This window comes from Setaria viridis, chromosome 2 (assembly GCF_005286985.2).
Source record: "Setaria viridis chromosome 2, Setaria_viridis_v4.0, whole genome shotgun sequence".
Lineage (NCBI taxonomy): Eukaryota > Viridiplantae > Streptophyta > Magnoliopsida > Poales > Poaceae > Setaria > Setaria viridis.
The window spans coordinates 8,168,495-8,192,624 of record NC_048264.2 but is presented as its reverse complement, the minus strand read 5'-3'; the positions used below and the strand labels follow the sequence as shown (position 1 = coordinate 8,192,624).

The 24,130-nt window shown below is 44.5% G+C and overlaps 3 protein-coding genes across 3 annotated transcripts; 2 read left to right on the top strand and 1 right to left on the bottom strand.

Moving 5' to 3' along the window:
• Positions 1-1,973: 1,973 nt before the first annotated feature.
• On the top strand, positions 1,974-5,869 carry LOC117846337 (cytochrome b5 domain-containing protein RLF). The gene is made up of 6 exons (XM_034727481.2): positions 1,974-2,265; positions 2,542-2,629; positions 3,550-3,892; positions 4,944-5,078; positions 5,213-5,263; positions 5,551-5,869. Exons 2-6 carry the CDS (start codon positions 2,591-2,593, stop codon positions 5,625-5,627), a joined length of 645 nt encoding a protein of 214 aa, XP_034583372.1. The 5' UTR covers positions 1,974-2,265; positions 2,542-2,590; the 3' UTR covers positions 5,628-5,869.
• A 9,242-nt stretch (positions 5,870-15,111) lies between these two features.
• Positions 15,112-18,149, top strand: LOC117842693 (zinc transporter 8). The gene is made up of 3 exons (XM_034723193.2): positions 15,112-15,983; positions 16,362-16,511; positions 17,655-18,149. Exons 1-3 carry the CDS (start codon positions 15,258-15,260, stop codon positions 17,958-17,960), a joined length of 1,182 nt encoding a protein of 393 aa, XP_034579084.1. The 5' UTR covers positions 15,112-15,257; the 3' UTR covers positions 17,961-18,149.
• A 1,137-nt stretch (positions 18,150-19,286) lies between these two features.
• LOC117846231 (cadmium/zinc-transporting ATPase HMA3) lies at positions 19,287-22,717 on the bottom strand. The gene is made up of 6 exons (XM_034727359.2): positions 22,465-22,717; positions 21,750-22,364; positions 21,512-21,649; positions 21,097-21,424; positions 20,707-20,909; positions 19,287-20,601 (listed from the first exon to the last, which is right to left on the bottom strand). The coding sequence occupies exons 1-6, from the start codon at positions 22,715-22,717 to the stop codon at positions 19,481-19,483; spliced, it is 2,658 nt and encodes an 885-aa protein (XP_034583250.1). The 3' UTR covers positions 19,287-19,480.
• Positions 22,718-24,130: the final 1,413 nt, after the last annotated feature.

The window sequence follows — 24,130 nt, the reverse complement described above, 5'->3', positions numbered from 1 at the left end:
ATGTGCAGTGTACGGTTTGCCAAAATTTAGTATGGTAGTAGGCGGTTTAGAAAAAAAGATAGTATTAAATAATATTATAGCTGGTTTTTATATAAGCATACCAAGCTTCTTCCATATATGTAATCATCAGAGACATTCTTTTTTTCAAGAAAACCATTTGTGTGGTTATTACTGCACACCATCTGAAATATGTCTCACCACAAGATTATACTTTGTTTCATATTTTTTAATTAAATCAATTTCTGTAATGAGATAGCTTTTGGTGATTGAAACTATCATGTCCATCTTTTTTTCTAATAAGTTTTGTTTTCAGAATTCCTATAAACCTTAGTCTAGAAAGTGAAATCTTCACCATTTTGACAACTTCTCTGGTGAAGATACCAAAATGGGCCAAATTTAATTTTCGTTAGCTTTTATAAATTCTCTAAAAATCTCTAGGAATTTGTTAGACGCGATTAGTGTCCACACCTATTGTCACCGCCAAATTCAATGTGTTTTGCACGTTGAAAAATATTAATTCTTTTTATGCATCTAGGAACATCTATTTTGAGACCTAACATCTAACATAACATCCTTTCCGTTCCGTCTTCACGATCTCCTCTCTCTGCCACCTGATAGTCATAAGAAAATAGAGCCCAGCATGAAGAACTTTGACCCAAAAAACGTCTCAAAAATCACACCTCCACCATTTAATTGTACCAAAAAAGAACTGAGGATATTAGCTGAAGATTTTCCCACTTCAATATATCAACTAAACAAAAAAGAAACACTTCAAGTTCAAACCCACGTATGATAAAAGTAGGGTGCAAAAACTATCATCACACATTCACACACCTCACCAACATGAGTCCTCAAATTTACTTCCCTTATATGCAGGGGCGGACCCAGCTAATGGACATGGGTGTACAGATATACACCCAAAACTTTGAAAAAAAAACTACATGTAGTATGCATATACATGTATATTTTCATATCTAGGTCACATTGTGTATATTTGAGCTCAAAACAAAAGAAAAAGCTTGCTCCAAAGTGTTCTAAGCAGCTTCTCAGCAAGATCTTACCCTCTGAGTTGAGCTGGACTACCTGAGTACTTGGTGCTGGCCTGAGGAATGCAAGCCTGCGCACATAGGGTTCGTTTGGTTCACAGCCGATGCTTGCCTGACTAAATAATTGGTCATTGACCGAACATGGTGAGTTTGTTTGGATGGAAGCTAAGAAATAACATGGGAGATCAATACTTTAATGGTTGGTTGCTACATTTATTGAGAGGGATTTTTTTTTCTTACATGTTGTTGATGAATACGTAATCTCTTGTTTTCAAAAGGCTCCTCAATTGAATTAATTGTAATTTTCCTTTAGCTAATTGAGAGATGAGATGTGTAGGAGTATGGATTTAAGGAAGTATTCATACTCTATCGTTTCTTTCATGGACTTTTATTTTTTATCCGGTAGTTGTTCGACTATCTATGTTACTATGTACACCTAATTTTGAAATGTTACGTCCGCCATTATTTACATGTTCTCTCCGATAAACACCATCCGTGATCCTCACCTTGCTGAAAAATTATGTTCACAAATCAACTCCATAAAACATACCACCACATCACCATGTACAAATTAGGCACAATGGCAATGTAAATAAAAAAGGATATATAGCTATATCCCTAATTGAAATTATTTTTACTTTGGTGCTTTCTTTAATTAGAACCAACAGCGTAACACTTTTTTTTTCCCCGAGAACAATGTAACATTTCTCCCTAGGCTATTTGGCTATTTCTATTTGTACTTCTCAATTCTCAAAGATTCCTTCAAAGACTCATACGAATCGTATTTTGTCAAATTTTAGCAGAAAAAGTCAAAGTGTGAACACTGAACAGCATCACGAATGACGAATCGTATGGGGAAGTTTGACACTTGTACTCGCAGAGTCAATTTTCTCGTGTTCCGTCAAATATACCATCTTCTCCCCCACTACGTCCCCCACCAAACCAGTCTTCCTCCTCCATCTTCCCCCTTCCCCTGCTTCGGCGGCGGCGACGGCGAGGCCACCGGTGACGCCTCCCTCCTTCCCCCCGCCGGCTTCGGGGCCTGCTCGTCCCTCCCTGCCCACGCTCCCAGCGCGCGCGCCTTCCAGGGTCCAGGCGACTAGGCCGCCCTCCACAGAAGCGCGGCACGCCGCCCACCTTGGAGGTCCCCCTCCGCTCCTCTGCTGGACTGGAGGGAAGTGGGATCCGCCAGGAATTGGATCGGCTTCCCCTGTTCTTGGTACGGCGCCCTAACCTAGCTTGCTCGGATGCTTCCACCCCCCACCTACATGTCTTCTCCCACCCGGGCAATGAAATCCAAATCTAGTTCTCCTGGTTGGATACTCCAATTCACATGTTTGTTGCGAATTCCTTTGCTGTACGATGGGGGATAATTGTAGCAGTAGCTATTGTTTATCAGACATTGCTATGCAAATCGTGAATCTATTACGAATTTGGTTGGGATTTCTCAGTTCATATGGTATTTTACATATTCCATCTTGTGGACACGAACCAGGATACATTAGGAGTGTCGTTCGCAAATTCGTTGTTGGCAAGGCTCTGACATGGATGATGGGGATTCATCTGACTTCACCTTCTGCAAGGTACGTGTGGTGCTTTGTAGTGATTTGTACCTTTACTATGTCAGTGCTTTTCCTGATACTGAAAACTTGGTGCTGAAAACTGAACTGATCATGTTTTGTGGGTGATAAAGAGTGTTATGAACATAAAAACACCACTTAGTTGTTGAGGGATTATCATATGGATTGTGATCGGCCAGATTTATGGGCCTTATGTTTACCATACCATAGATAATCAGGTGTCTGGTATTTGTTTCAACACAATAATGGTTAACCAGAAGTCTTAATAAATCGGTGTGGCTTGCTTTGTAATCGGCGATGAGCATGGAATCATGGATATGGTTTCATCCGTATATGTTCATTTCTGAAATCAGTATAAGCGCATATGTTATATTTCCAAACACTATGCGAATAAGTCAAGGGGAGGAAATAAGAAACAGGGAAAGCATGGAAAGTTTAATCCTACAGAATGGGAGAAGGGCTCTGGTTGTGTTTGTCTTCTCTTTGCTGTATGGAATGCACTTGATGCTGTTCTTTCAATGCATGCATTGAAACAGTTGCTCCTAGTTGTTTTTTTAATGTCTTGGTTGCTGATGCTGTAGGATTGGGTCAATTAGCTAGTGTATCTTTATTGGCACTCACTTCATTACCCTTTTTTAGGTTGGTAGTTGGATATCGCTCAAGTATATAAGTACCATATAGTTAAGAACTATTTATTGTCTTCACTTTCACTGAATGCACTTAATTGCTTGATGAGTTGTCAGTTTGTTATGGTAGTGGTCTAAACCTCTTTTATTGAATATGTGTTGGCTATTTGTCCCTCAGCCCGTTGAGTTGCTAAGAGCATCCAATGGCTTGACTCAGAAACTTACAGGTGGTAAATTTGTTGCTTCTTGTTTACTTTCTGAATAGGACGTACAAACTTTTGTGTTATATCTGTTCAGGTTACTTCTGAAGAAAATGATGGTCAATTAGGATCTCCTAAAGCCATTCCCGTGGCAAGTATGTCGCTCGAGGATATTCATGTTGCAAAAATTGCAAAGAAAGATGGCTTGAAAGCTAATGACTCAGATAAAGATAGATCTGGTAACAGCGCTAGTGTATCAACACAAGACAGCAACATGAAAGAACCAACTATACAAACAAGTGGTGGAGCAGAATCAAATGTGTCATCACAGGCAAAACCTTCATCGAAGAAACCTGCAGTGCGGAAAAAGGTTCCTTTCGAGAAGGGCTATAGCCAAATGGATTGGCTAAAGCTGACACAAACGCATCCTGATCTAGCTGGTAAGTTGTTACAGACTTTAGTGGGTGCTGTTTGATGATCTTTGGTAATTATGTTTATCTGGTTATTAGTGGATAGCTTGATCCTGCTGCATAATTAATGCTTCTCAGAGGACCTGTTATGGGGGTCTAAGAATGACAGTCAAGTGGTCGTAACTGTACTAATTGATGTGTTACAATTAACGAAAATGGTTAAACTTGTGCAATTATGTAGTGATTTTAGTTACTGTGCCATATTTTTCTGGTGTGTACTTCATCTGAAAGAAAGGTCCTGTATTTTGTGCTGGCTTGTTAGATCCTTAGAGGGGTTCCATCAGTATAAAAGAAACATTGCCAGCTTGATAGAATCAATGCTTACCTTGTTGTTCAAATCAAATAAATTAAGAACCTTCCACTTTTTAAAATTTCTCTCAGCCATTTTTCTTCAGAGAAATTGCCTTTTCTAATTTAACACTTTGTGTAGTGTGGCATTTATACCTTGGTATATGCTGCATCAGTTGGACTATTCTGAATTTGGATGGCTGATGGCTCTTCTGAATATTAGCTCTATATGTTTATGTTTTCTAGCACAATAAGTCCACTGGATTCATAAGGGTCTGAGGCTGTTCTTTTGCTTGAGCTCACGATGCTATGTTTCCTAATGATAATGCCTTAAATGACAAATCTATGGGATGTTTTTTTTTGTAATTGTACTAGTGGTTAGGACTTGCACGTCTGAACTTAATGATCTTTCTGAGACAAGTTGGTTGTTGAGTACTTATGTAAAGAACAAAATATAAACAAGGTAATGTTATTGGTGTCAGAAATGCCTTCTTGTATAGGCAGCTAGACATGCTTACTCCATAATACAAAACCTTTTAATGGTTAGCTTTACACATTTTGAGATCTTGTAAACCTCTGTATGTCAGTCTGAGATTAACCAGAACTATGTACTTGCACTGAATTTGAGTTCATGTTTTCTCATCTTTCCTTACATTCTTAAATGTGCCTTTTGCCCCTCAATTGATCATACTGGTAATTAATAAAACAAGGTCTGCTTTCCTTTCTTTTATAGGGCTCAAGGGGCAGTCAAACCGAAGGTTAATTTCTTTGGAAGAAGTTAAGCAGCATAAAACTGGAGATTGTATTTGGACAGTTCTTAAAGGCCGTGTTTACAATATTGCTCCATACATGAAATTTCATCCTGGAGGTAATCTTAGCTCATGCAGAGTTATTCTGTTGAGTTTCAGAACCACCGCTCCCCCTTTACAATCTTTTCAGTTATTCCTTAAAGTGCTGTATCATCTTTTATTTTGCTAACTTGCTATTTGGGTCCGTTTGCAGGAGTTGATATGCTTATGAAAGCTGCTGGAAAGGACTGCACTGCTTTGTTCAGTATCCTTCTTCTTCTTCTACTACTACTACTACTACTATTATTATTTTTGCACTGTTGCTCAAAATATCTTGCTGCTTGTTGCGTACTCACACTGGAACACAATTCTATCATGCAAGCTGGTGTGGTACCAAAGGCATGGCGTACAAACGGCACATGCTTTTGCAGCCTTATCTCAATCTCTTGGTGATTGACCTGCTGATGATTCTAATCATTAATTGTCTCATTATTGTGATTGTCGATTGTGCAGCTGTTTATAATTCTTGATGACTCCTTAACTTTGCTATAGATAAATACCATGCTTGGGTAAATGCAGAGTTCCTCTTGGAGAAGTGCCTTGTCGGATTCCTTGATCCCAACGAGTAGATCTCAAGGTGTGTGTCAGGTTGGCATTTTATCAATTCTGCACTTCAGGACCATTCTATTTGTAAACACGGGTCAATGGATTTAAGAATGTAAATGTTCTATTGTATCACAAAGGGAGTACGGGGATTCATTTGAAAAAGAAAGAGGGAAATAAGATTAGTGACTGTTTGTTGTTATAGATGTGAGAAAATCCAGAGATATACTGGTATATCAATGAGATGCTGAGGTAGTAAATTTCAACACCTGATGAATACGCGCCATATCACAACATCGTCAAAATGAGGCCAAGCCCTTGCTCCCGTGGAATTGGAGGTATTGTGGTTGCATTGCATGTGCATGTCTACAAAGAAAACAAGTTGTTTACATATGCTTGTGCTATAACCTTTTCGAGCATTATAATATGCATAAGGGGTTTTCAAATTCATTTTTCTCACCTGGAAGCTTTTGTGTAACATCACAAAAACTATCCAGTTCGACTTGCAAAAGGATTACCAAGTTCAATTTTGTCAAAACGTGGTCACAATTGCTTTGTTTATTTATTATTCTTTCTGATTGATTTATGTTTTCCTTGATTTTTTTCTTAACTTATTTTAAAATTAATCTACAATTGTTAATGGTCAAACTATATGACTGGACAACATGGCAAACGAGATTCGCATTGGAACAAAAGTGGTGGGCAATTTTGGACGGTAGAGGATGAAGTAGGATTGTAATGACCACCCCCAGGCTAGAGGCAAAATGCCCACTAGCAAAACAGCCAGCAGCACAAGTGCAGAGGGTGGAAGTCTTCCTGGGTTTGTATCTTTTTCTTAATGTTTTATTTTTACTGAACAACATTTTTTTAGTGTTCTCTCATTCTTAGTTAACATAACACTAGTGTTCTCTCATTCAAGTTGATCATCGTACACCCTGAAATATTCTTTTTTTTTGTACAGTAGGATTTCATGTTCTTTATCACCCTATAAAAGAAATTCGAACTTTAGACTCAAATTGTAAGTGGCGATAAAAAAGACAGATCTCATTAGGGAATAAATGGACCCGTGAGATAATTTATGGAAGTAAATTGGAATAAGATTTATTAAATGGGTCAAAAGGATAAAGTGAACTATTAAGAATTGTGAAACAGGTTTTTCATTGTTTTCTACTCATCTGTAGAGGTGAAGATGCCATATTGCCATTGCCATCAAACACGCAGATGGAACGCATGGAAATTCGACAATGGCCAGTTAAGATACTGAAATATACTTTTTGACAATGATCATCTATTATTTCACTTATGGCGTGCGTAATGCATTGATTCCTTGTGACCTTGTCACGTTAGAGCTTTCAAACATGACTTCTCCAAAGCCGAACCTGATGCTAAAAGCAAACGAAAAAGGGGGGAAAGCGGCATCACGAACGCCGTCCGTCGTTCTTTCATGCCTTTTCCCTCGTCGTTGGTCCACTCGATCTTCTTTGCCAAAACCTAATCCATTCTAAATGGCATTTTTCGCTCTTGTTTTTTAATGCATTTCTAAAAACCCTAGGGAGTGCAATCGCCGTATCTTTTGTTCTGTTAGCTTTCTGCTTTATGGTCAATGGCGATTGTTAAGATGCTTGAGAATTCAGAGATGTGGGGAGTGTGCGAAAGGCATTTGCTGGAAAGAGAGGCCAATGCTTGGTGGCATCTTCAACCTTGGACATGGATGGTTGCTACTTCTTCAGTGCCTTACTTTTCCACGGCAACCAAGGAAAGTCGATCAACTTTTCCCCAACTAGCACAACAAATTGCACTTTTCAGCAATAGGCAAATAAATTACTACAATAAATTAGCGTTTGGCAGTTGATTGATATGATCGTTGTGCACTTGTGCTAAACTTTTGAAGCAACAAAACTACCAGGTGTCCTTTCCCATGCAACATTCTCTAGCGGGGAAATCATGAGTATATATACAATCAAAAGATCATGCTTCTGAGTGTAGGAATTAGGATCATGTAGAATTGCATTATGATCACATTGGTATGATCATACGTGGGATCATTTTTTTAAAAACATAATATACATGCGAGCACACACATCACTATAAACATAAAATGCACACCCTATTACCCCTATTAGGAGCTCCAATAGATTGAATCGGTAGATCTTCAGATTGACAAAGTTACCATAGCGCATCCACTACTAGAAAATAGTTTTTGAAAAATGCCCCCCTTTTTTCTGTGTAGGTGGTCCGCAATGGTATCCGCTTGTGTAGTACACTCAGTGGTGGATCCAGAAACAGGCTCCGCCCCGGGCTAACTAATATAAGGCTTAAAATCTTACTAGCCATACACTATTAGATATAACATATTTTTCAAAGAACACAAATAATTATATAATTCCCTAGATTCCAAGTGTTCAACCAATATACTCAAATAATACGTAGAACATTGAAGATAGAAAAGTACCAAATTAAGAGTCTTCCATGACAAAAAATACCATACATGTCTTCATGATTTAACACCACTTGTACCGACATCCTCAATTCTACATAAAAATTTTAAAAATCTCAGCTCTTTATAAAGCAAGATGACGTTATGTATCGAAATAGGCTAATACAAGTAAACGACACGCACCTTGAGCCCTTGATTGCCAAATTTATCTTACGGTTTCTTAAGCCTTGAAAGCGCTTTAGAATTGTTTCATCTTCAATCGATGCAAACAAATCCCGCTCAATATAGCATATCATGCTACTATTCATCCAATCATCATTCATTTTATTTTTTCGTTCGGTCTTGATAATATTCATAGCAGAGAAGGCTCTTTCAACTGTTGTTGTTGCCACCGGCAAAATCAATGCAAGTTCAATGAGATGATACACCAAAGGAAAAGTTGTATGTCTATCAGTCCGAACCATCTTCTCACCAAGGTTACCAAGATCAGTACAAGTGCCAAAATTATTATCATTTGTGACTTCATCAATGAATATAGGAAGGTCACCCGCAAGCTTTATGCAGTCATAAGATAAGTCATCTTTATAAATCTTAGCAAGCTCAACTAACTTCTCTACCTCAAAGTTGGCAAAAGAATCCCTCAGATCAACAAGCAACACAACTCAAGAGTTGAGTTGATCTTTCTGGAAATCGATTGTTTAACTCACAATAAACTTGATCAATCACAACAATGAAAATTCCATGATGAAAATGATGGTAGTAACTCACTAATTTAGCACCACGATATCTCGAACGACCTCTAACTGGTATCATATCTTCCATATTAAGAATGTCTATGTTGTTGAGGAGGCAAAACTCCTTTACCTCTTCAAAAAGAGCATCCAAACTATTTTCCCTCATTTCATTCATATTTCTCATCAGAGAGCCAATTAATCCTATTGCACGAATAATATTTTGATTTTTTTTTGCAAACATTGTGACAGGTCTTGAGTCATCCCCAATACTCTGATCATAAGATGTAATATGCACACAAATTCAAATGACTCCATTCTTTGAATCAATCCAGAGGCTGTAGTTTTCTTTTCCCCATCAGTTCCATCTTCACTAATATTCTCTAACACCTCCAGTACAGAGGACCACATGATTATAGGACGTGCCAATATTTTGTGATGTGTACCCCACTGTGTATCACCAAACCTAGCAAGACTACTTTCTTGGTTTTTTCCTCTCCTAGAAAAAATAGCACTACTATCTAACTGCTCAACAAGCTTATCATGGTGACTTTGAAGGAGTTGATGTTTCCTCTTGCAAGAAGCAGTAACAACATTGACAATTGAAGTGATATAATTGAAGAAATCAAAAGTTGAACCACAACACTTGGCTACAGAAACTACCACAAGCTGCAATTGATGAGCAAAACAGTGGATGTAAAAGCCATATGGGTTTTCATTCAATACCAGTCTTTGTAACCCATGAAACTGTCCTCTCATATTTGAAGCTCCATAATATCCTTGCCCTCTAATCTTGGAAATAGATAGACCATATCTTCTAAGCATAGTATCCAATGCTTCTTTTAGTGAATGTGATGTGGTGTCAGAAAAATGTTCAATGCCAAGAAACCTCTCAATCACACTTCCTTTATCATTGACAAACCTACAAGAGAAAAGAGAAAAGAGTGTTACTTGAAAGCAACAAAACAAAACCAACAAAATAATCAAATGGAGAGGAGATATATAACTCACAACCACAACCATTTGTTCCTTAATAGATGCATCACGAGCCTCATCAACAAGCACCGCAAACCAACAATCTTCTATTTCACTTTTAATTAACTCACTTGTCTCCTCTGCACAAGCCCTAGCCAAATCTTTCTGAACCATTGGACTACTCATTTGATTATTCCGTGGAGCATTTTCATCGGTCACAAGTGCAACCTTAGGATCCTTCTTTCTGTACCATTCAAGCATCTCCATATAGTTCCCTTTATTTCTTTATGTTTTAGACTCATCATGTCCACGAAAGGCTAGAGCTTGCAAAAGGAGAAATCTAGCAATGCCTAACATGATAGTTAAACGAGCTTTATATGCCTCCTCTTTTGTTGCACTTGTAATAGTCCACACATGTTGAATACTTTGCCTCTGATTTTTAAAATCAAGTGCACACTTTCTTGTATTACTATGAAAGCCATCAATTGGTTGAGCATGCTTCTTGAAAGAATCCTTTGCATTCTTCCAATTTCTAAACCCAACTTTGGTGAATGTATCATTACTATGAAATGCAGTTTGTTGTGGCATAAAGAGATAGCAATAAAAGCAATAAGCTGCATCCTTGGCTACACTATACTCTAACTAATCAAATTGATCAAACCATGGTCCAACAAATCCTCTTGATTGGCCTTTACCATCTTTTTTCATTTTTGAAAACTTATGACCAGTTGGCCTATATGGACCTATTTGTAGATGTGCTCTCCTAGCCTGATCCCTAATGTCATGATGAAAATCATCAATTGGCTTCCTATCTCCTGGATTAGCAACTATATGTCTCATATCAAGTTCAATTCGTGGTCTTTTTTGCTCAACCCAGCTCTCTATAGTTTGAACACTACTCTTTGACGCATCTTGTTTAGCATAGTATCTTCCCATTCTAAGGTATGAAATGTTGCAATCGCAAAGTAAGACTCAAATACTCAATGAAGTAATGAATATTGCAAAGTAATGAATATCTCTCCATAGTATCTCACCTGCCTGCTGCTGCTTGGCTGCTGCGGTGCTGCCTGTTGCTGGCTGCTGCTTGGCTGCTGCGGTGCTGCCTACTGCTTGCTGCTTCCTGCCTGCTGCTGCCTGTCAGCGCCTGGCAAGCTGGCGCGCTGCCGCTTAGCCGGCGGTCAGCAGGGGCGTGGTCACGTGGGGGCATGGGCGTGGCCACATGTGGGTGTGGGCACACGACCAGTGAGGCTGTGGGGGGTGAGGGTGCGATCGGCGGGGACGCGGGGCTGGCGACCGACGGCGACGATGATGAGGGTAGGCAGGGGGAGGGCCAGGAGGTGGCGCGGCGTGACGAGTGGGGATGGGAGGCGCGCGGCGTGTCACGAGTGCGGACGGGAGGCGTGCTCATCTGGCCAGGGCTAGGATTCCGGCCTGCTGGGCTCACTTCGCGTCAGGGTGGACTAATGGGCTGCCTGGCCTTTTTATACCATTTTTATGAAACTTGTTCCACTCTTCTTGGGCCTCGCCCCGGGCTGTAGCCCAGGGCCCAAATCCGCCCCTGAGTACACTAGTAGAAGTGCTCGTGCGTTGCTACAGGTCTTTACCCTCTCTAAAATAATTATTTGCTTATTCCCGATTCATGTTTCATAGTGCTATATCACTTTTCTTCTTCTCCTTCCCTAAATTCTGCACAATGAAAATTAAAGAAGTAAATCGAAAAGTTCATGGATTTCATACCAGGTGCTATCACAAGAATACGGAGGTTCTAGATGTCACTGGATGTTGTGATTCGTCACCTTTTTTAATTCCTGAGTTATCTGCCATATTTCCTATAATCTTTGCACTAAAAAATGTAACTTTGGTGTGCATAATTGAAATCACAATTAATTTATTATCACAATGTATGTTGATCCAATCATCTAGCAATTTTAGCATTAGAGTGCTCCATGAAATTTGTATTTGATCCCATGCAGATTTCTCCGGTTGTATAAGCACTAAGTTAAAATTTAAATTAGCAATTTTGATTAAATTAAAGATGTTAAGCTAGCAAGATTGTAGAGCAGGCTTGAGGCTATCCAGGTTGTTTTGCCATTATTTAATTTATAATGTACGCAACATCAGGTTTAAACATACATTGAAACTTCTGGTATATAGATTCAGTATCCACGCAACTCCAATTTTAGCTTTCATGTATTAGCATGTTATTACAAATGTATTGCCCACAAAACTTTCAACCTATAAAAAAAGAAAAGAAACTGCAAGGCTAAATAAATGCTTACCCTTGATTAGAATTTGCTGGACCACTTCTAAATTTAAAACTTCACTGCATGCAAATTCATCTAGCAATTACTGAACCAACTTGAGCATACTCCGAGCCACATAGTACCAACAAGCACTCCAGGCAGCACCACTGTATCAGTAATGTCAGGCGGATGCCAGGCATTGGTGATAGCCTGCGGTCAGCGTCTATCAGTAATGTCAGGCGGATGCCAGGCATTGGTGATAGCCTGCGGTCAGCGTCGGCAACAGGCAGCAGGGTGGAGATGCCGCACTTTGCGTCTGTGCTAGGTAGAATGCTACGACAACAGCTTATGCTTTGTTGCTGTGTGGATTATATGTGAGATTGCAGCGGACCGCTTCCGAGAAGGCCGGTGCTAGATCAGGGCGGCGCTCACGAGTGCAGCAGTGGGTGACAACACCGTGCACAGTGAGATCGGAGCTCCGTGTCGCGCCACCGGTGCGACACGGTGGGGAGCTTGGGAAACAGAGGAGATGGATCGGAACTGCTGGGCCGTTTGACTGGGCCGCAACAAGAAGTTCATGCTCCTAGTAGGATGGCGGGTTGATTACGATAAATGCGAGATATTTTTTTTAAATCGTCAAGAACTATGACTGTTTAACTCCTAGGACTGCGGGTTGATTACGAAAAAGTTGGGAGACTTTTTTGCAAAACAACCACGACGGTTGGAAGAAACAACCATACTTTAGTATTAGTATTAGGTATAGATTAGGAGCCCATGTGCACTGATGAAATATAATTATAGAGAGGCTGACACTTATGAGACCTATCTATGTAAATCAGCCTATTCAGAGGTGGACCGCATAAGCGTGCATCTAAGAAAATTAAAATAGTGATTTGGAGGCTCGCCTCTATAAATTATCCCATTTTTAAAGGCAGTCCACGACTATTGATTATAGACCGGGCAGAAACCGTCACCTAAAAATAATGATTCTACATGCAGACGCTTATAGGCCCTCATGTACAAATAATCTCGTCCGTAGTAAAAAAATCTTAACATATAAAGTTAGATGGGATAAATTTTATATGAAAATTATATCTTCTAAATCTTTTACAATTTTCTAGTAGATTTTTTTTCCATTTAAGACCATTTAGCAGAAAAAATTTGCATTTGAAGATTGGGTAGTAAAGGATCAATATAATGAATTGTTTGATAGCCGTAGATATAAGCATGGAGAGAGACAGTAAGGTGCGGTTACGCAAAACTTGAGGTCACGGTTTCAAATTCCACCGTCGAGCACGTATTTTGCGTAAAAAATTATGTAATTTTCTAAGCTACATAATTTTTCAAGCTAGGGACCACTACAGTTAGCAAGCTAACCTCAGTTTGACATAAGATCATTTTGTAACAACAAACTTTTCGAGCATCTAAAAATCCAACTGATGGTTCCAAACCGTTTAACTGCCGTCTCATAAAATGGACACGTGCTTTCCAAAAAAATAAAATAAAATGAAGTTGACATGCGGCTGTGTGTGTGGTCCTGCGCGGACCTCTTGCGCAAGTCGTCGGTCAAGTTTCACCGCCGGTACTGCTCACACACAGACACAGCTTTTGTCGTCTCTGAAACTTCCTTCCACCCGCACGTCGTTGCCAAATCAGTCACTGTTCACCCCTTGTACTTGTGTGCTCCGATTGTTTACATATACATAAATAGTAAGTACTACATTGATTTACCGAAAGGCACCGGGCGGTCACGGGCAGTGTCGACACTCTGGCGACATGCCCCCGGCGTCGCCGTCCGTCGGCAGACCCCAAGCCGTAGAAGCCCAGTTCTGCCTCGCCGCCGTACAGCAGGACAGCGACTAACAATGCCCTAGGTGGTTAGCAATTTGCTAGAGTTATACGTTTAATGGTGTTCTAAGAAAAGGTTTAAGAAATTAAAAGGCAGGAAAAGGGCCTGGCGAAAAGGGCAGGGAGAATTTCGGGTCGTCTGAGGATGACGGTCAAGCGGAGTCTTGGATTCTTCCGCCGACACGCCGGCCGGCCGGCCGGCCGGCGCGACGTGGGCTCGTGCGTGGTGGTCAGGCAGGGACGACGACCTCGCTGGTCTTTTACTGTTAAGAGATAATGCAGAAACATCTGGCCATGCAAATGTGCAATGTTTGGCTGAGATGCACGTGGTGGATCCTCGTTGACTCATCAGTGAAGTATGTAAAACTTTTTTCTATAGACTTTGCTGAACCCAGCACTTCTTTCCAGCAAATCACCTTGTAATATTTAATTAAACCCCTTCTATGAACGAAGCTAGAAAGGATTCCTTGCTACTAACAATGTACCAGCTCAGTTTAGAAATTTTTTTCATATTGAAGCTCAGCCTGCATTTCGGTTCCTTTTAGAAGAATCGAATGATCTTACATTAGAGGTGAGTCGGGGAAAAAGTCCAGGATTTCTAACATTTCTTCCTACTTTTTCATATTTATCTGCTAGAATCATAGTTTAGCTATTATAAGGGTTCACGATGTTGGATTTTAACGGGAGTAAGGCACTTGGAAGATATTTGTCAAATCGAGCAGTGATCGCTTCTTTAACCTCACACCTGTACATTCTTGTATAGTTTTTTTCGTTTTGTTTTTGCCTAGGCATGTAACTCTCTTCTTTATTATTTTAATACAAACCTGGCAATCTCTGCCGGGTCCACAGTTTCCTAAAAAAAAGATGGCTTGTTAAGAAATATGTACATAAAAATTGATTTAGAAAACAGAGTACATTGCTTGCTTGGCCATATGTGCACCTGCGGTTGCCTTATTGAAAAACTCAACAACAAAATTATTTGGAAGAAAACTTAACTAAGAGAAAATATGTACTCCCTCCATTCCAAATTATAAGTCGCTTTGATTTTTTTGGTACATCCACTTTGCTATGAATCTAGACATATTGTTATATCTGTATACATAACAAAGTGAATGTATCAAAAAAGTCAAAGCGACTTATAATTTAGGATGGAGGGAGTAGCTTGCAAAACCCAATTGCAACACTAGAGTTCATAAAAACTACACGTCACCATTCCCGCGACGGTCAATTCCCGCTACGGTGTCGTCACCATGTCTCCTACTACTAAATCTTCAATTAACCCAAGCAATTAAACCCTACCAAATACGAGGCCTCCACCCTCTCCTCCTATAAAGAACCACGTCGCTCCGGCTGCAAGCCCTCCTCGTACCTCCTCGAATCCTCCACTTCCTCCTCGCGCCGCCCACCGATCGATCCGCGGCAATGAGGCCACCGCGCGCCGTGCCCGCCCTCGCCGTCGCGTCGGCGGCGCTGCTGCTCCTCCTCCTCGCGCCCGCCGCGCGCGCCGCCGAAGACGGGTGTGGGGCCGGCGGCGCGGCGGCGGAGGGCGACCGCGCGCGGGCGAGGGCGCTCAAGATCGCGGCGTTCTTCTCCATCCTCGTGTGCGGCGCGCTGGGGTGCTGCCTGCCCGTGCTGGGCCGCCGCGTGCCGGCGCTGCGGGCCGACGGCGACGTCTTCTTCCTCGTGAAGGCGTTCGCGGCGGGGGTCATCCTCGCCACGGGCTTCATCCACATCCTCCCCGACGCCTTCGAGAAGCTCACCTCCGAGTGCCTCCCCGACGCCCCGTGGAAGGACTTCCCCTTCGCCGGGTTCGGGGCCATGGTCGGCGCCATCGGCACGCTCGTCGTCGACACCGTCGCCACGGGATACTTCACGCGCCTCCACTTTAAGGACGCCGGCACCGCAGGCGCCGCCGCCGCGGCCGTGAGCGCAGCCGCCGTCGGGGACGAGGAGATGCAGCAGCAGGAGGCCGCGGCGGCGGCGCACGCCGCCGGCGGAGGGGGCGACGACCACGAGGGCCACGTGCACATGCACACGCACGCGACGCACGGCCACGCGCACGGCTCCACGGCGCTCGTCGCCGCCGTCGGCGGCGGTGGAGGCGACGGCGACAAGGAGCACGCGCTGCGCCACCGGGTCATCGCGCAGGTAATTAATTTCTTCCAGTTAATCGGGAGTTGCATGGTGCATTCGGATGCGTTCTCCTCTAAGTGTAACAGCTGTTTAACCATGGATTCATTTATCACCATTTCTTAAAGAAAAATAACTATAATAGCGATGAACACCAGAAGTTTTTATTTTTAAAAAATAAGTTACCTTCACTGAAAGGTACATAGATATTCTCCAAAATGTGACAGTTATTCAGTGATATTCTTGCAAATAAAATTATTAAAAGGACACATAGCACGTATATGTAGAATGACTTGAAACTTTGAAACAAGCACTTTGCAACAAAAAACAATCAACTATGATTACGCTGTCTGCGTGAAACTTGTGATGAACAACGGTGGTTTTCATTGTGGATAGGTCCTGGAGCTTGGGATCGTTGTGCACTCGGTGATCATTGGCATCTCACTCGGCGCATCAGAGGACCCGAGCACCATCAAGCCCCTGGTGGTCGCCTTGAGCTTCCACCAAATGTTCGAGGGCATGGGCCTCGGCGGCTGCATCGTTCAGGTGCCTAATAATCTCTCATACAAGAACAGAAAAGATGCATGATTCATATTGTTCCTCGCCCGCCTCTCCCTTTTTCTTCTCTTCATTTCCACCATGTTGGTGAACCAGATTGAAGCCTGCCCCTAAGTCCTAACCCATCTGCTCCCACATCTACACTGATCGTCCAATTTTTAAGATCATCTTTTTTAAAAAAGAAGGGTGGAAAATGCGCATCTAGTAGATATAATGGTCCCTACTAGAAGTAGACTAACCCATCCAAAAATAAAGAATAGCTACTTTTTTGTTTTGTTAAAAAGGCGGGAGCACTTTATCCTCGGATCTAGTCCAAAATACCATCATGATTTGATTTGGGCAATGGAAAGGAGAGGTGATGAAGAGGCCCATCGCACTAAAGCATGACATGATATACCATGAACTGAGAAAGAGTGTGCCCGATGCCCTTTTGTGAGAACAAAGTACAAGAGCACAGCACTTCGGGTGGTTCCGAGACATGCACCGAACAAAGTTAGGAACGCCACTTGGATGCACTTTTTTCAAAACTGGATTTCGTTTCTTTCCCCTCTCCTTGTGCCTACTAATGTAGTCAAACAGACGTGACTGTTATATATAGTCTGTACTTTGCCCCAAAAAAGAAAATTGTTGGTACCTTTTTCTTCACTCTTCACACATTTGTTTGGAGACGGAAATATTATATTCCATACTAATGTTCTACCTCGTTGGAGAATTTTTTTTTGGTTCTAAATAAAAATCTGACAGGACCTTAGTGATTTTACTAGTGCTTCATCACAATTGGGATAAAAGGAAAGCCATCAAGATTGGGATAGCTCGGTTGCTTAAGACGTAAGGTTATCGGGATTTTTGGCTCTGAAAATTCGGTTTGCTCAGGCAGGGATAGTACTCTTCGTACGTTTCGTGAACAAGGCTGAGTGACTTACACTAGGACTGTGTTCAACAACGCTATGAAAATTCAATTGGATGATCCATGCTGGCCATGCACAACTTTTTCTTTTCTCCAAATAAATAAACGGAGGATGCGAACAAGCTATAAGCAATCTGTTGCAAGGGCGTACCTAGGGGGACCCATGCCCCCCTCTCTTCAAATGTTTTTCTAGCTCCGTCCCTAATCTGTTGTTTTCTACGCAGGCGAAATTCAAGCTCCGGTCCATCGTGACCATGATCCTCTTCTTCTGCCTGACGACACCGGTGGGCATACTCATCGGCCTCGGCATCTCCTCGGTGTACAACGAGGACAGCCCGACGGCGCTCATCGTTGAGGGAATCCTCAACTCGGTCGCGGCGGGGATCTTGGTCTACATGGCGCTCGTCGACCTCCTCGCCGAGGACTTCATGAACCCCAAGGTGCAGAGCAGGGGGAAGCTCCAGCTTGGCATCAACGTGTCCATGCTCGTCGGCGCCGGCCTCATGTCCATGCTGGCTAAATGGGCTTAGTCACACCAAGGTTTTTTTTGTTCTACTATGTATGTCAGGAATCAATTGTTGCAGCAAAGAAAAGAGAGGGGAAAAAAAGGGAAAAAGGGATCACGCTTTTTTCCTTCCAAAATTTTGTGCTGTTGTAACGGTTCCAAAAGCAGGTTTGGAGTAGGCAACATTATTGAGATCGATGTCGTTATACAGCAACCGTACGTGTGATCTCCTCTTTTGCTCTCCATCGATCACAGTCTGGATGCGTACAGTTCGCTCCTCCGTGGCCGGCCGCTCTTGCTACATTGTCAAGGAAATGTCGACACTCTATCGCCACCCTTTGGTACGCACGGTGCACACGGAGGGTCACGCCGATGGCGCCCGACGTTTTTGACAAGACTTTTTTTGTTGTAACGCTATCTGAGCTGGGGGCTCTCGTCAAGGAGTTGTTAGGACTTAGGACACGGCACACACGCAGGCGGGGGCCTCGATGCAGATGGCGCCCAACTTCTTTGACAGGTGTGGTACGAAACACTACAACTTCTTTGGCAGTTCATGGATAAAGACTCCCGGAGACACACAGACATGTAACTTGTTGCTTGACTTTGAGTAAGGACCTGTGATTTGAAACTGCTTCGAGTTCATCATCACAGATTCTGGCAAAAAATTGACCTATGACAGCGCATTTGCAGTTAGATGTCAATAGGGAGTTCACACCCGGAGATTGGTTCCCCATCCCCATCACTGCTTTCGGGGGATATTTCTTTTTCTCATACCCCTCGCGCGGAGAATTAAAACATGGGGGATGGAGGCTAGGATCCGTGAACGAGGGTGACGCGGAGCCAAAGGACAGCAGGGAGGTGTTCAGTGTTTCTAGTGAGAATAAGGATAAAGACGCGACCGTGTTGCTCTAGACGTGGGTATTATATTGTGTATCTCTAGTGAGAACAGACCGTCTAGTGAGAATAGACGGGGTATTATATTGTTTATATCGTGTTGCTCTAGACCGTGTTGCTCTAGTGAGAATAAGGATAAGCAAAGCTTAGGTGCGTGTATCCTACTATATTGGTGACGTAGAAAATGGGTACGAGGGACACGGTCCTGCCGACTTGGACATATGCATTTTACAATTTTATTTACCGTGAGGGAGAAATTGATCTTATTCCCATCCCTTAACAGGAGAATTATTCCTATGGGAACTGTCGATCACTGTCCAATGACATATATACTTGTGGCGTGTGACAAAATTTGCAGGCGCGCGAGCACGGTGTTCGTGCGAAATGATTTGCTTGCACATGTCACCTTGTAACTGAAAGAGAGAATTTAATTCTCTTGTCAGTACTGTAAATTAAACAGGTGCACTGAACACGCACAGAGACTGTTCTTGCAAAAAACAAGGCTGACAACGAATAATCAACCTAGTCACTGGCGACTCAACTCTCTTCAAACTGAGGCTGAGGCCAACGACCGTTACAAGAGCACTCTGAGACCAATTGACCTACTATACACATACATATATACATATATCCCAGGCGATCCCAAAAATGTCAGCACACGAGGGCTGAGATGCTGCTATCTTTACCACCACCAGAACAACACACCGTATCCTTGCAACCAGCATCCTTAGGCGAACCGCACCTACTCCTTGCCTTGCTACAACAGGATGTCCTTGCACTAACAACAATGCACACCTCATCTTCACCATCACCGTGCGGCGCGCGGATCGGGGCTGGCGCCGTGGAAGAGCCGCAAGCTTTGCTGGCGCCGCAGCATCCCCCGGTGAGGCTGTTCCCGCCTTCCGCCGTCGCGTGACCGGTCGCCTCCTTTCTATGCTCACAGGCTCGTGCTGGTATGGAGATCACGACGGCGTGCTCATGCGGCTTGGTGTGCTTGTGGCAGCAATGGGAGTCTTTGGCCTTCTCGCCTCGTCCCTTGACACTTGGGGTCTCGGTGTTCGGTGCTCCGGTGAGTTGAGACCTCGTCGCCGGCGACTTGGCCTTCCCACAGCACGCCTTGGACGTTCTGCAGCACGACCGCCTCGCCGCGGTGTCTCTGAGCAGCAGCATGCTGTGCAGCACGACAAGCAGGCACGTCCCGACGTCGGCGAGCACGGCCACCCACAGCACGGGCTGCCACGCGACGGCGAGCACGAGGACGGCAGCTTTGGTGCCGATCGAGAAGATCACGTTCACGGCGATGGTCTGGCGGGTGCGCCGCCCGAGCCTGACGGCCTTGGGGACCCTGAGGATGTCACTGGACATGAGCGTGGCGTGGCTGGTCTCTATGGCCGCCGCGGAACCGGACAGGCCCATGGAGACGCCCACGTCCGCCGTGGCCAGGGCTGGGGCGTCGTTCATGCCGTCACCGACCATTAGCGTGGGCCCAGCACTCGTCTTGAGCTTCGTGATGAGCTGGACCTTGTCCTCCGGAAGGAGCTCGGAGTGGAGCTCCTCCAGGACGCCTCCTAGCTGCTCCTGTGCGTGCTTGGCCGCTTCTGCGCTGTCCCCAGTGAGCATCACTGACTTGATCCCCATTGATCTCAGCTCCTTGATCGCCTTCGCTGCCCCATTTCTGCAGTCGTCGGAGAGTGAAAATAGCCCGACGAGATCACCATCACAGATCACGTGACCGGTGGACACACCTTTGAGATCATCCATTTCTGGTACAGCTTGTATGTGATTTAAGTTTCGTCATGTCAGAAGTCAGTTCAAGTATGATTGATGCTAATTCTCTGAAATTTATTGCATGAATCAAATTTGAGGGGTTTGCTTACCTGCTTGGCAGGAGGACCTTGCCATGATCTTTTTGTTTCCAATATAGATGTGTTTTCCACTGATCGCACCATAGATGCCCTCTCCATGATAGATGTGAAATTCCATCACATTTTCCGGCTCCGGTCTGATTGATTTGGACCGAGAGTACTGAACAAGCGCAGCAGCCATTGGATGGCTTGATTTGCTCTCAATGCTAGATACCCTGTGAGGGAAAAAAAAACACTTAGGAGCTTCAGCATTATAGTTTACTGAAACAGTACTAACATATTATTAAATTGTTCAATTAAAAAAGGTAAACAAATAACACATTTGAAATGCTTCATGTCCATTCAGTACAGAAAGTGAAATTATTAGGTGATGTTGAAGTTGAAGATGTTAAATTCATATACCAGTAAAGAAGCTGACTCATTTCAACCTTGTCCTCAACCACATGGAATTCATTGATGCTGAACTCCCCTCTAGTGATCGTCCCAGTCTTGTCGAATGCCGCGATCCTGATCTCACCCAATGATTCAAGAATGTTGCCTCCCTTGATGAGAAGCCCCATCCTTGCTGCGCGAAGGAGCGCGCAGAAGGTGGCAACAGGTGTAGACAGCACTAGCGCGCACGGGCACGCGCTCACCAGCAGCACCAGGGACAGCTGGAACCATTGTCTGAGGTCATGGGATCCCAGTAGTAAGGGCACAAGAACCACTCCTGCCGCGAGAACGACCACGGCTGCAAAAGAACACTGCTTCTGCTGAATTGCTGTCAATTCTATGTCTTCAGACTACGATCGTTTCTGAAGGTGACCGTGCGGCGTACCAGGGGTGTAGTACTTTGCGCACGAATCGATGAGCCGCTGCGTCTTGGACCGGCTGTTCTGCGCTTCTTCCACCAGCCTCTCCATCTTGGCCACCGTCGAGTTCTCGGCCAGAGCTGTTGTCCTCACGGAAATGTAACCTGCAACGTCAAAGCTGATTCTGCTCACCACATGTATGAACATTATTGAAACAAATGTTGTTTACATGTAAAGGTATCTGCAAATGCAGCTTAATTTTACCGTCCAAGTTCATGGTGCCGGCCCAGACCTCCGACTGCGGCTGCTTTGGCACCGGGAAGGATTCGCCGGTGAGGCTGCTCTCATCGACCTCGCTCTGCCCGCCGACGACCACGCCGTCGACCGGAACCACCTCGCCAGCCCTGACGGCGACGACGGTGCCCACGCCGACGTCGCACATGCCGACAACCTGCCCCGTCTCGGCGAGCACTACATTCTTGGGGACCGTGGACATTAGCGACAGCATCCCGGCGCTCGCCCTGGCGCACGCCAGCGTCTCCAGCCACTCGGCGACGGTGAAGAGGAAGACGATGGCGCCGGCCTCCGTGTAGCTCCCGAGCGCGACGGAGCCGGCCACCGCGATGAGCATGAGGATGTTGATGTCTAGGGTGAGCTCGCCCGCAGCGGCGACCGCCCTGAGCAGCATCGGCTGGGAGCCGACGCAGGCCGCCGCCAGCGCCAGCCACCGCAGCGGGGGCAGGAGCGGCGCGAGGAAGGAGGCGAGGAGCAGGACGCCGCAGGCGACGATGAACGGGCTGGGCCACCGGTCGGCGGCGCCGCTGCCGCTGCCATAGGCTCGGACCGAGGCCTCGAGGCCCGCCTTGTTGAGGACCTTCACTGATCCGGAAAGGGCAAGAGAGAATTGACGCCATGCATTTGTGCAAGAATTCGATCGATACGTACGGCGATCGAGAAGAAGGAAAGATGATCTGTTTACCAATGTGGAACTGGGAGACGGCGGCGGCGTCGTGCTCGACGATGACGGTGCGGGAGGGGACGACGACGGTGACCGCCCGCACGCCGTCGATCGGGGAGAGGAGCCGCTCGACGAGCGCGACCTCGGCGGTGCAGCAGATGCCAAGCACATCCAAGTACGTCTTCTCCCACTCGCCGGCCGTCCTGCGGCCGCCGCCGTCGCCATCGTGGTCGCCGCCCCTGGCCGCCGCCGCCTCCACGGCCGGTCCCGGCATTTCGGAGGGCCAGGGGCCAGGACCAAGGCAAGCGGAAACGCGAAACGACGTGCGCCCGCGGGGCCAGGCAAATATTTAGCTAGCGGAGGACTGCTCCTTTATCCAAGGCGTGGTTGGGCCCCGCGATTTCAGCTTCTTTCCTTGTACTCCTATTTTGGGTGCTTTTCATGAGACCCGACTGATTTCTTTTTTTTTTTGAGCAAACATGGTAGGTACGGTGCTCTACCTTTTCATTATAGTAGAAAGCAAGAAAGTATTTTTACATTCCTGGAACGGACCAGGGAAGGAGTGGAAAGGAAAAAATTGAGTTTGTGGAGCTCACCACCCAACCTAGTCAAAAGCTATGAACAAATCTGTATCATATACTACTGAACTATCCTGTTGGCCGTCCGGCATGCCAGGACATCTTGTTTGATGATCTCCAGCAGCTGCTCTGAGTCCATTGTTTTGCTACCGAATACTCTTCTACACCTTTCTTTCCAGATGTTCCAAGCGGTATAGATGATCACCTGGAGGTGCTGGCTGCTATCAGTAACAGGGATCTTGGTCAAAATTCGCCACCATTTGCATATGGTTTGCCGAGCATTTCTGTTGGGTAACTGGAAATTGCTCCATTGTGAAATTTTCTGCCAGATGTTCACCGCGTTGCTGCAGTTTGCCATCATGTGAATGATTGATTCCGGCGTTGATTTGCACCCCACCAACTGAACCTAATAAACCGTCCCAAGTAGCCACGGTGGGCAACAGACAGAATGGAGCAGGACCTTCGCAGAGTTCCACGTTTGGTCGGCACGGGTCACGAGTTGAGGTCCATAGGGCGTGTTGACAGTGGCGGAGGGAGGGAGGGGTTGAGGGGGGCCTGGCACCCCCAACATCTGGTGCCCCCACAGTATCTCCTCCATTAGCTAGATAATCTCTAATAATTTACTAGTTAATAAATATAGTCAGTGCTATGCTTGTTTATTCTCCCTTCACATTTATCTCAACGACATTTATTTTATTTAGGATTATTCTTCATGTTATCTTCTCATTTCATGTCCTTTGTCTTTATTATTACCGTGATTCTTTTTTATCCTAGAATTAGATTGACTGGTGGAGGTTAGACACCAAGGTGTAATTAAATTTTGTTCCCATATTCTGGTTTTTGGCCTTCTTTTGTATTGTACAATAAACATTTTTGGTTATTATTTGCACTCTTGTTGTATATATATTTCATCATGTATGATTTATTGTTGTTGGCTTAAACAGCCCCCTATGCTCAAATCCTAGCTCTGCCCCTGCCCGTTGACATTGTTTGTCAAGTTATGATGCATCTTTTTCCTGGGATAGAGTCCACGAGTGGACATAGTGTGACCCTTGTTTATACCCCAACCGTATATGTGGACGGAGTTAGGGAAGGTTTTCTACGAATAG

Excerpts from the sequence above, each read along its gene's own strand:
- LOC117846337 (XM_034727481.2), top strand. The coding sequence starts at position 2,591 with ATGGATGATGGGGATTCATCTGACTTCACCTTCTGCAAG. Across the intron at positions 3,893-4,943 it reads AACGCATCCTGATCTAGCTG|GGCTCAAGGGGCAGTCAAAC; the intron begins GTAAGTTGTTAC and ends TTTCTTTTATAG. Across the intron at positions 5,079-5,212 it reads CATGAAATTTCATCCTGGAG|GAGTTGATATGCTTATGAAA; the intron begins GTAATCTTAGCT and ends GTCCGTTTGCAG.
- LOC117842693 (XM_034723193.2), top strand. The coding sequence starts at position 15,258 with ATGAGGCCACCGCGCGCCGTGCCCGCCCTCGCCGTCGCGTCGGCGGCG. Across the intron at positions 15,984-16,361 it reads GCCACCGGGTCATCGCGCAG|GTCCTGGAGCTTGGGATCGT; the intron begins GTAATTAATTTC and ends CATTGTGGATAG. Across the intron at positions 16,512-17,654 it reads TCGGCGGCTGCATCGTTCAG|GCGAAATTCAAGCTCCGGTC; the intron begins GTGCCTAATAAT and ends TTTTCTACGCAG.
- LOC117846231 (XM_034727359.2), bottom strand. The coding sequence starts at position 22,717 with ATGCCGGGACCGGCCGTGGAGGCGGCGGCGGCCAGGGGCGGCGACCAC. Across the intron at positions 22,365-22,464 it reads CGTCTCCCAGTTCCACATTG|TGAAGGTCCTCAACAAGGCG; the intron begins GTAAACAGATCA and ends TTTCCGGATCAG. Across the intron at positions 20,910-21,096 it reads ATGAGTCAGCTTCTTTACTG|GGTATCTAGCATTGAGAGCA; the intron begins GTATATGAATTT and ends TTTCCCTCACAG.